At 31.5% G+C, this 12,403-nt stretch overlaps 1 protein-coding gene across 4 annotated transcripts in view; it reads right to left on the bottom strand.

Moving 5' to 3' along the window:
• Positions 1–12,403, bottom strand: part of LOC130894999 (transcription factor SUM-1) — a 109,186-nt gene that overhangs the window by 89,219 nt on the left and 7,564 nt on the right. Inside the window, exons 2-3 of one of the 4 annotated variants that reach the window (XM_057802087.1) lie at positions 6,562–6,929; positions 2,630–2,858 (exon numbers count right to left, since the gene is read on the bottom strand). In XM_057802087.1, coding sequence (XP_057658070.1) covers positions 2,630–2,858; positions 6,562–6,839 — 507 coding nt within the window. In that variant the 5' untranslated portion in view covers positions 6,840–6,929. The remainder of the gene's footprint in view (positions 1–2,629; positions 2,859–6,561; positions 6,930–12,403) is intronic. The other 3 variants (XM_057802086.1, XM_057802088.1, XM_057802089.1) reach the window with 3 other exon arrangements.

The raw sequence follows: 12,403 nt of genomic DNA, 5'->3' as shown, positions 1-12,403 counted from the left end.
GATCAAGAGGCACTTAAGTGGTTTCGTGGGCCAGATCTCTAAATGGATTGAATGATTGATTGATTCATTAAAAGCAATGATATCATTGATTTTGAATGTAAATTTATATTTCCAATATTTTTTAACTCAAAAAATGTGATGCTTTATCTATTATCAGAAAAATAATTCGATTTGAATTCAATATGTAGTTCTCCATCGAGGCTATTATGTACCCCCGCACTTTGGAACTTGCTGAGAAATGGAAACAACAACAGCATTAAAAGAGATGGTACCGAGTCGAGAAGGGATATCCAAACGGCCACCCTAATCAAAACTGAAAACCGAAAAAGAAGAAGGTTAAATAAAATCTGTTCTACTGACTTTGATGTTTTCGTTATCACCGTAGTGACCAATGGAGTATTTATTTTTCACTGATACTGCCCAGATCATACCACGATACAAAAACTAGCGCTGATGGTAACCCGATACCTGTACTTCGGCGAGTATCTACGAAAAGACGTAGCTATAGTTTTTTACCGGTATTCAAGACATACTGAGGTTAGCGAGACACTGAAATGAGGTTGATTGAAAAGAAACCATTAAAACGATAACAGTTCCTAGAACAGAAGACATCTAGTTATTCCGAGAATTTACATGATATTTCATCGTGAGGTCGTATAAGAGTTGATAAATTCCTTCAGTGAATTTGTAGGAAATTTTATTGGATGAACAGCTCCAACGATGCGAAGGACTAGTGTAAGATATGTACGTCTAGTGCTATTATATATTGGAAGCTCTTTTAAAAGTATTGCTTTATATATCGTTCAATCGTTAGTCCATTTTTGACAATAGAAAGTGGCGGTAAATACATTCTAGTTGTCTCTTTGGTATTAGTGGAAGAATCTATGTATAAGAAAATTTGTCACAAGCTCGGAATTAAGAAGACCAGGATCACACAATGGTCAAGAGAATAAACAGGACCATTGGAAGATACTTGCTCAGGCACAATAGAGATTGGAATCAGCGTCTCTCCGAATTTGTATTGGCTTATCGATTTGCTATCAAGTCCACAGATGAAACACCTGCGAAAATACTGTTTAAACGTGAAATGAGGCTACCTTGTGATCCACCCGATCGACCTGGAAAAGATCTAGCAGGAGAATATTGTGTGAAGGCGGCTTTATAGAAGGGGATATAGTATGGTTGCATAATCTGATAAGGAGAAAATTATAAAATTCTGAAAACAATATTCTCAATGAAAAACTTTTGACTAGTCCACCAAAATTAACTCACACTATTCGAAGAAAACCATGACCTACATGACCTAAAGGAAGTGAATCATATTTATGAGCACGTATGGAGGTACCAAAAATCTAGATATAGAGACTCTACAGAACTAGGACACGATTTTTTCATAATCTCCGAAGATTTATCACTGGAATGAAACATCTCTGCTAGTATGAAGAAGTTGACGAACTTGAATGTTATATTTCAGTCTCTGGCAAGATATTGAGATTCAAACACAATAATCGGTACATCTACGAGCTAACCAAGACCAAGACACTCTTTGTGCAATTTGTCATACAAATTGCAGCAATTCCGGTTGTATATAAAGAATAAAGTATATTTCAACATTATATTCGTATACTTAAAAGGATTGTCATTTGAAGAAGGAAAGATGGGGGAAGGGTGGGCAACTCCTGAACCTCATGATGAGCCTTGTTTCTTAGGTATTTACACGAAAAATATTACCTACATATATCTTATTTATATTCAGGAAATTTATTTTATTCTAATGCAATGTCTCAAGCTTGTAAGCTTTTAAATTTGAAGATAGACGCAGGGATCAATTTTCTGAAAGTGAGGAGAATAAATTTGAAGAAACTTTCGTATCTCCCCTCTACTTGAAAAAAGTATAAGAAAAAATAGATCAAAATTCGAAAGAGAAGTTCTTCTACTAGAAGTTTTATTCCCAAATTTGTTTTCCCCGCGCCCCCGCCTCCACACTGAATTATTGTTTTAAGAACAGGTTATTACCATGAAAATTTTAAAATCGATCCCAATACTAAAGATTCATCGAATATACTCTGAAAGAAACAGAATTTGTGGCTCCTTAAATACTAAGCAAAATGTAGTAAAAGGCTCAATAACGAATAGGCTCATTGTTCGAGATCTCTAGTCACCATAACTACTATTTGTAATGCTTCAAAATTCCTCACATTTTGTACAGAGAAGAAAATATTCAAAAAAGGTATAAAAAACATGAAAAATCCTCGAAACTAGGAACTTGCGGTACCTCTTGTTTCCTACCACCTCGACATATCGAGCTCATATATATGTTAAAATGTCATATTTGACCTCTACTACTCTAATATTGTATTGAAAATTCGATACTGAAAAATGTATTTGGTCTATTGAAGAAAAACTGCAATTTTGACATATTTTTCATAAAAATGACCATGATCATTGTGAAGGTTTGTAAGTGAAAATATATTTAATATACTAACTTTACTTTGATCTCCTATCATGCATTTTTGGATGGAAATAGGCGCTAATATCGAATGATTCAAAATAAAAAAAAAACGATCAAACTTTATAGCTTCTGTATCCAGCTGTATATTATATATGTAGGAAATGAAATCTGAAATACCTTTCGTAACCTTCTTCTTTCTCTTAATGTGGCAGCTTTCCTTCTGTCAATAGCGACTGTTTTCTTTTTACATGCTTTGCAGGCCCATGCCAGACACTTCCTCGGTCCATTTATCAAACATCCTGTATGATGAACCGCGGGTTCTAAAATATGACGCGCGATTTCTTTTTCCTCTTCGCTTTCTTCTATTGAACTTTCTGCACTCACGTATCCGGTGTCTATCCTCAAACTGAAAATAATGAGATTGTATTAAAAGCGTATACCATGTGTTATGACAGAAATTTTTTAGTGAATTTAAAACACTACCAAAAAAATTTGCAGACATAACCACATTTATCTGATTCTTTTGTTATAAAGTGGAAACTTCTATGATAAAACACAATGACTATTATGTGTATTGTATGTATAAATTAAATAAAGTTATTTCTTATATGAAATTTGAGCTTAAAACAATCATAGGACGTGATTACATGCCATGTAAAACATAGAATGGTACTTATTAAGATGCATTCATAAATATGAAAGATATTTAAAATAAAAAGTGTTTTGCTACAATTTATATTTCCATAACCTTTATCTAGAAACGAACGTGTATGGATAAGTATTTAGTGATTTCGATAAATAAGATGCAACTTGAAGTATACAAATAACACGCAGGTATGTTATGTGGTTGTCGATGTGTGAAGCCTAATGACAATCGCACCGTTGAAGAGAGTTAAGTTGCAAAGCTCGATCGGCCAATGGATTGCGAAGTATAGTTCTAGTTCTAGTTCTAGTTGCAGATTATAAAAACTTATACAAAAACCCTTGCCTACAATTTTGTTTGACCTACCATATGCGAGAAAGTATTCGTTAAAAGGCAATCAAATCAATATAAATTGGACGGCATTTAGACAGACAGAACTTAGAAAAAAATCATTATTATACCTTGTTAACTTGCTACAACTGAATTTTAAATTGTAAAACGTAAATAGACGAGTAAAATGTACTTGCCTGTAAGGGAGTTTCGTTTAAACAGGGTACCAGACGTGTACTCAGTCCATTTTGTACCCCATTCGTTTTTTTATCTTAAAAACGAAATTTCAAAGCAAGAACTAAAAAAGAAAATGGATTTTTTGCAAATAAAACAAAAGATAAAAAAACATTTCAATTCCAAAGTATTTTCAGATGTTTTCATTGGTACAAAGTCCACTTGGACTGACGCTTTGTTAGATATTTACCAAATTTTATACAGGGAGTAAACATTATTTTTCATTTCTTAATTTGGTATTGGAAGAACTACAATTAAATCGTGAAAAGCGCACTCTAGAGAAATATGAACGGAATAACAGGTTGTGGAAAAGAAATGAATGCACGGACATGACACTACAGATATTAAACTAGCCACTTGGAATGATGAATTTTTCTTAAAAAATGCAGGAACAGTCAAATAAATGGGAAGAATTTAATTTTAAGAAAATTGTACACAAGTTATTAGGATGCACAATAGATGAGAATGGAATTAATCTAATAAACAGCCCGACAAGATAAAAGGACATGATTTATCAATAAAACGATTAGAAGCAGCCTTATAGAATACAATTGTGATAAAGAGAGTGTATACTAAGATACATCTAGGATATTTAGGAAGAGAAATAAACTTTACATGAAGAAGTGGAAAAGCTCCATCTCAGAAACCGAGATATAATATATCAACTAGATGTTGTGGATAAAATTTTACTTGATGTCTAATTTAACTATAATGGTTATTATTTAACGGATTTAACTAATCAAAATTAATTCTACAATAGAGCCAAGAATAGATGAAATTGATGGAATGATTCAATGAGACCGTTTCCTTATATCGAATTCATATCAATTATTGAAAAAACCAGACAATGATAAGAAATATAACGTCAATAAATCAGAAGTAACCAACAAAAAAAAAGAAAACAAGTAATACTAAAAAATAGGAGACGAAATAAAATTAAATAATTACCCAAATAAGCACCTGGTGATGACTTAATAACAAAGAAAATTCTTTTAAGAAAAGCAACAGTGAAACAAGTTCACATATTTAGTGCAACTTTTATACCACTGTTAAGTATATCTTCAGCATCTGAAGACGATAACTTGGTTATTGAAACGCGCGTCAGACAGTGTAATTGTGAGTGTTGGTGTAAACAGTATATTCAGTATGAATATCATGAACGGTTCTAGAAATTACAGCTTAGCTCCGAAAAGAATAGAATAAACAAATTAATTATTATCAATTATTTCATTTCTCGGCTGTTAAAAAAAATCGTAATGAACAAAATAAAAAATTTTTAAAGTGTGATCTTTTTGAGTATATATATATGAAAATATATATGTATAATATGAAAATATGATTATCAATACCTTTTATCCCATTATTTATGAAAATGAAAGACATATATATTTGAAATTTTCGAATTAACATTATATGCTATAAAAAAATTATTTTATCCGATGCCCATAAAGTTCCAGGAGTTTTTTATAGTAAATCTTTTCGTCCTTGAAGAACTTTTCATGAAATTTCTTAAGTATTAATACTTTGTGAGTTGAGGAAAAACTCAAAACTGTATTTTCATCGTATTTTGTTAACAACAATGGTAATTTTTGGTCTTGAATACATCAACAAGAAAAGGGAAGGACTAAATTTCATATATAGAATGGCTATTATATAGAATTCGAAATAAGTTAACGCAATTAGTTTTAAAAGCTTGTGTGGATATACATCGTATATTTGAGGCTGTGCCATCTCAAGCAATATTGAAATCATATAAAGATTTCAACACAAGAAATTGAGAGGTATTGTTAACGCCCCTTGGCAACAGCGAAATGAGGCAAAAAATTTTACAAGTAAACTTCATAACCACGAGAATGTCGAAGCAATAGCTGCTGGGCTATCGTTGGATAGTAAGAAGATTCCAAAGAGTCAAACTTTTTGAGATAGTGTAGTGGTAAAAACCAGATCATAGTGTTGTGTAGTATAATAGCCAAAACTAGAAAAAGTCAGTGACCAAACCTTTGAAGAGCAATTCAGTTTTTTTAGATATATATAGAAAAATATTGCTCGTTATTCTTGTTTCTGGATTAGTTGAACATACACAACAAATGAAAAGATCAATCACTGAAGTAAGAAATTGAATCCGATTATTATACGGTTGAATTCGCATTTAAAGAAATATCATTTCTTATTCCAAATCTGTAGAAAAGTGAGGAAATCAAGTGGAATACGTTTAACATTGACGAAAACGTTCTAAATGATTATCAAGAAACAAAAGCACAACTTGGAGAGAGGTAGAATCACATCAGACATATTATTGTGGAGGGTGGAAGAAAAACGCAAGCCTGAAATTTAGGTAACTGCTTCACAACCCTGTACATAGAACTTTGCTATGAGAACAGTGCATTTTCAAATTTTCAAGTCTCCATCATCTGAACAGTTTTATCAATATCATCAATCTTTTTGTATTGAATATGAGTTTTCTTCCTTCCTGATATGTATTTTTGAAAACCACTAGTCTTATTGTTAATGTCATTATTTAGGACCACATCTTGCTTAGATAAATCGATGCTCGAAACGGCAACCATTTTTAAATTGAATTAAAATACATGCAGTCGGCACTACTTAAATTTCATGGATCGGCGCAATATTATAGGCAAAGCTATTTTTGTTTTCGGTATTAAACTACTTTTAAGTATTAAGCATTTCAAATATTTCTTCATTATTCACAGATGAAACATATGCAAAGAAGTTTATTTTTGGTGTATTGGCATTAAATTCAAAATCAACTAACCAACTCTAAGTATGCTCATCATAATAGAAATTGGGATCTATGTAAATGAAGCGTTTATAACAGCAAACTTCTTGTGTATGGAAACTTGTATAAATTTTCACCTTCCACAAAATATTAACATGTACTTACCCTCTTTTAATATTATTGTTTGATTTTTGACTGCAGGTAGAAGAGTTTTCAGACAGTGGAAATTTACTTTGCTTTCCAAAATTTCTTAAATATTCCTCTTCTTGTACATCTTTATTCTTCACTCCAGTATTCATTTCTTTCATTCTAAATCGTTGAAGTTCAGGTACTACATTTCTTTGATTTTTCGATATATATATTTGATAATCATTTGAATCAGGATATTTCAGGCGCTGATGACGAGAGTCTTTTGATTGAAATATATTTGAATAATAGTTCATATCTGCTTCACTTTATAGTTTAGTACATTTTCGAATAAAAAGCATGCTTTCAATTCTCTTAAAGTTCTTCAGTACCTATATCAATGTATTCTATTTATATATAATTTATTTAGTTAAATCATTTCACTGTTAATCAATGATAATATTGCAGTTCGTAGACTAAAGAAGTTTAGGTATTTCATATTACACTATAAATAATAGACAATAGAAGAAAAAGAGGAAATTGTACAACTTGCTATTAAACATATTGATTTTTAATTAATGTCATTTTTTTCTCAAAAAAATCGATCATATTAGTTTCGTTGATAGAGATAGTCAACTATTAAATTATTCTTAATTTAATTTAACTACAAATTAAAATGATTTCAATACAAAGTTCTTTTAATTTTATTAAAAACTGTAATAAACGTCAAAAAGGTCATGGTTATGATAAAACTAGTGAGTGTAATATAGGGTGTTCCGAGACTTTATACACAGAATTCGGGAGTGACTAGAGATGTGAAAATAATGCTGTGACATAAAAAAATTGTTATATGACCCCTCGTTTCTGAGTTATATGCCTTGAATGGAGCGGAATTAGAACTCATATTTAAGTATATTTTCTAAATTATACGTTCGAATATAATGAATTTCTAATGCTCTTCGAAGTTAGAAGAAATATCCTTCGTAGCTTCCGGAAATGTGTAGAAATGCAAGGTGGCCACATTTATTATAGTTTATTTTTCGTTTTTATTTGATAAGTTCTAGGCTTCTACATTTCAATTTTTTCTTCATGTAAGTAAGACGATATTCGACAGTATGCAGTTCAATATTAAATGTAATTATTTTCAATAGATAATTACAATTTATGATAATTTTCTTCAGAATGTCTCTTCATGGCGAGCGGTTTCCTTGGCATGTAAAACAATCCAAAAATCTATATATCTGCATTGCTATCTTTAGATTGTATAGGTACTGTAAAAGCTGCGAATTGTTTACCATTGGGCATGAGCTGCCCTTGGCCTTCAGATAGTAGTGTAGAATCATTTATTCCGTCAAATACACAGTTTGGACATACCTAATAGATCATTAATAATTCCTAATGTTCAATGTATAATTTAGAAAGTATACTTAAATATAAATTATTATTTCGCAAGCTTAGAGGTCTATAACTCAGTAACGATGGGTCATATGAGAATGTTTGTCTATGTCACAGCATTATTTTCACGTCTTCTACTCTCTCATCATCATGCATCAAGTTCCGGAACACACTGTATAACAACTCAATTTCACTCAAATTTTTTAATTGTATTTTCAATGAAATGCCCAATATGAATCATGTAGTAAAGGATTAAAAAGGTGCAAATTTCATGGAGGAACTCTATGGGAGGTTATACTTTTATGGTTTAACGACATTATTTGTAACCTAGAAGTGAAACATCATCTGCCTGTTGAGTTTTTTGAAAAGAATAATGAGAAATTGAGAAATATCAACTCAACATAATTATAACAAACTTTTCAGAAATACTACAAAATCTCAACGTTGGTGTCTATTACGTGGAGTCACCTTTATGTAATGATGTTCATTCTTATCCTGACAGATCTACTTTTACCACAAATATCACACGGGCGTGAAAAGTGTAATTTTGAGTGCTAGTAAAATTGTACAATTTGTTTAGTATGAATATTACCTCCTAAAGTGCTAACTAAAGTTTTTGAGAGATGTTTTAGTCCAATGATAGAATCCAAAAGCAAAAATGACAGAAAAGGGATGATTAAAAAAAGAGCTATCTAGTTATGAAGGAAACACTCATCAAAAGTTAAGAAGTATAGTGTAAATGAGATAGCAAAAGAACATGTAGTTAGAATTGTTCGTTTATAATCTTAGTACTGAGCTTCTAACTCCATTGAACTGAAATAATCTCAAATTAAAGGATATCTCAAGAGAAACAATACATTATTCAAACTTAGAAGTGCACTTGAGATGAACATAAAGTTTTTTTCGCACAAACTTACTTGATATTATGATAAAAACTTAAGTGCGTGTATATTTATGATTGAATTTCTAGAAAATGTACTAACTTGTTATCTAGCATACTACATTTATGAAGATAAAGGTGGGTAATTATTACTTAATATCTTAGGTTTGCTAATTTACATCAAGGAATCAATATCTTTTTTTTTTCTAATTTCCAATGCTCCATATGAAATTTTCCTACGAACCTGTAAATTTTTGAATGAACTATATAAATGACTTTATCTCTTTATCTTGTCTATTCACGTCCCAAAACTCGTTTCCGTCACTATTATAGTATTTGTGCAGAAGCGGTTTCAAACGAACGTGTTTTCTCCTCGTGCCGAAAACCATGTGTGACAAAAAACAGGAGCAACGTATCAATCTCAAATTTCTCTTTAAATTAAAAAAAAACTCTGAGTCCTGTAAATTGTTACAAGAGGCATTTGAGGACAATTCTCTATCTCGTGCGCGTGTTTTTGAGTTGTGTAAGCTTTGAAAGGAACCCGATTTGAGTAGATAGAAGCGGTAAAGCAAAAAACGACAGAGCTCCTAAAGGCACTCACCAAAGAAGACTTCCAGCACTGCTTGGATCAATGGAAAAAACATATGGAAATGTTTGTGGTGAGGGGGAGTATATTGAAGGGGAGCATTCGAACATGGAATAATTTTTATAATAAAACCCTTTTTCGTAACCAGTCTCGTTATTTAATAGCCAGGCCTCGTATGTGGCTCACTTAATGTTGTTATTAGTAATCTTCAAATTATATTTTTAAATGTTAGCTTATAAATCAAAAGGATTGTCTCAGTTTGCATTTTGAAAGATTTCAGTAAACAAGCACTTATTTTTAAGATCAAATTCACCCCAATATCCTCTCTTCCAGAACGAAAAAAAATGAGAATTTAATTTTAGATTTGACGCTTGTTCTCGTTGTCGGTGTAATTAATTGAATTTTTGACGTGACTGTGATTATCCGCATTTTTCTCAAGCCTGAACGTAACAGATAACATTAAAGAATGTGAAACAAAGCAATCGTTTTATTTTTAGAATTTTATTGTATGTTATAGAATCATAGATAGAAACATTCTCAGTATTATATAATTGAGTAAACATTTTTGCTGTCTAGTGAGAATAGAACTAGCGAAAAATGTTCGGTTCCCATTCAGGTAAATATTTTATTATTTCAAGAAAAAAAAAATAAGGAAATATTCTGTTCAGTTTCCAAAACAAGGAAAAAGCACTGAAAAAGCTGCAATATCATGGAAATATTTACCCTATTCTTCTCAATACTTTCAAATGTATACAACAATTTATTGTTGTATGTGCCAAAAAACGAAATTAGAAACATTTATCAAGAACTTAATGAACAAAATGACACATTATATGATAATAATAACATAAAAACAGAATGGTATATAAAATCAACTCGTTCTTCAATATATTCAATTCATGTCATCCTATGTCACACAGGAATACGAGTTGCTACTCCAATTTTAAGACAAATAAAAATAAATATCAACAATAGAATATGATCTTTATTGTTTTTCCAAATATTCTATCAATACACTCTTGCAAACGCTTGAATCCATTGTCGAAGCTAATCCTATCCGATAGAGGTACCTACAAAATGTGATTTGAACTCAACAAACACTTCTTTAGATATAGAAATTATTTGGTGCCGGATGTACAGCGGATGACCCATCAATTCGATGTTTTGTATTTTGACTGTTCAAATACATTTCAGTTTGAGCTGATATATGAAAACTCGCAATGTCGTGGTATATAATGATTCGTCTTCTACGATTAGTTTCCTTGATTTTTTCGAACAACTCTGGCAAACAAATACTGGCGTACCTTTTAGAGCGGTGGCGAAAGATTCAGTTATTCTTAAAAAACAGACGACTATTTGCTTGGAAGTGCTTCGGGTTCAAGTGCATAGAACCATGTTCGTCGCATGTCACGATCTTGAAGCACCGCGATTGAATTTTGTGAAATTGTGAGGTATCCAATGCAAATTAATATTTTTGACAGACAAATATTATTGCAATATTTGATGTAGTGAAACTAATACCTAAGTATGCCTCAATCTCACGGTATGTTACATGAAGATCTTGCAATATCAGTTTACGCACAGTATCGATGTTTTCTTGCACAACAGCTGATTTTGGACGACCTTCACGAAATTCATCTTGCAGTGAAATGCGACTACGATTGAATACGGAAAGCCAAAGCGAAAAACGGTGGCTCGAGATGGTGCTTCATCACCAAAAATCGAAGTGAGTTGATCAGCAAACTGCTGTGAGTTTTACCACTTAGAAAGTCATAGAAAATCATCGCATGAAAATATAATTCCATTTTTCGACCATAATGAATGTTTCAAGTATCTGTCAACAACTCAAATAGCAACACGTTCTGAGTATGATCACCACTAAAAATTTCAAACTTTATGATGCCAATGTCAGATTTGAATTCACATATATCAAAATTGAAGTATCAACCCTCGCAAGTGATTGTAAGAAGCTGAAGATGAGCTATTCAAAAAGCAAAAACTGTGTTAAAAGAAAATAATTATACTACTATGATTATAATTATACCGAAGATATAGTATTAGTTTAGGTCATAGAGGACGTAATACATTATCGAAATATTTGAGTAAAATCTAGAACACCTAAAAATAAAAGAAGTAATATTATATATCAAGTAACTTGTAGTGATTTCGAGGCCGTTTATATAGAACGTTCATGTCAATATTTAGAAAATATATCAAAAAATCAACAATACAATGGAACTGATTAAACAAATCATGAAATAAAAAAAATTCTTTCAATGATAAAAGTCAAAAATCGGAATCAAAAACATAAAAAAAAGAATTTTAAGAAATGGTTAACATACATAGGAACGAGAAAGCTGTCAATGACAGAAAAGACCTAAACAATTTGTGTAGAATTTATAGTTCTAATCTATAAATTCAAATACAACCACGAATAATAAAATTTAATTGATGGTGCTACATACGTAGTGCTGTCTATGTGTTATTGGTCTCATAATATAGTGAAATATACCAAAAACTTTTATGCATGGGTCATTGCTAAGTCTCAACAAGCTTCACACAAAATTTCAACCAGCTGCTTTGAACCATTTTATTATTGTAAAGGTCGAACGACCATTCAGTCAAGCTCTTTTAAAAAATGTCATAAATTTTTTGACTAAAGAAGAATGAGCACTAGTATAAAACAAAAACAGAATGCAGGCTATTTACATTGAGTTGTATCCATCATTTCCAATCATTAAAAATTGGTGTTTTGCTGGGGATGAAATCATTGTGATCCACGTGTCGCAGGTCCTGTGACAGTGACTATTCCTAAAACATTCAAGTAGTGGAACAAATTGTTCTGATTTACCGGCGCCTAAAAGCAAAATAAATTGCAGCCCAGACCGGCATTTTTAAAACAAGTGTTCTAAGGATCCTACTTGAGCCTTTAAATATGATAAAAATTAGTGTAAAAGCAGCGTCCAGTTGAATGTTGCGAGCGATTGACCATATGTGCAGGATGTATCAATCAAAATAAT

This window comes from Diorhabda carinulata, chromosome 6 (genome assembly GCF_026250575.1).
Source record: "Diorhabda carinulata isolate Delta chromosome 6, icDioCari1.1, whole genome shotgun sequence".
NCBI lineage: Eukaryota > Metazoa > Arthropoda > Insecta > Coleoptera > Chrysomelidae > Diorhabda > Diorhabda carinulata.
This window is presented reverse-complemented; position numbering and strand designations above follow the sequence as displayed.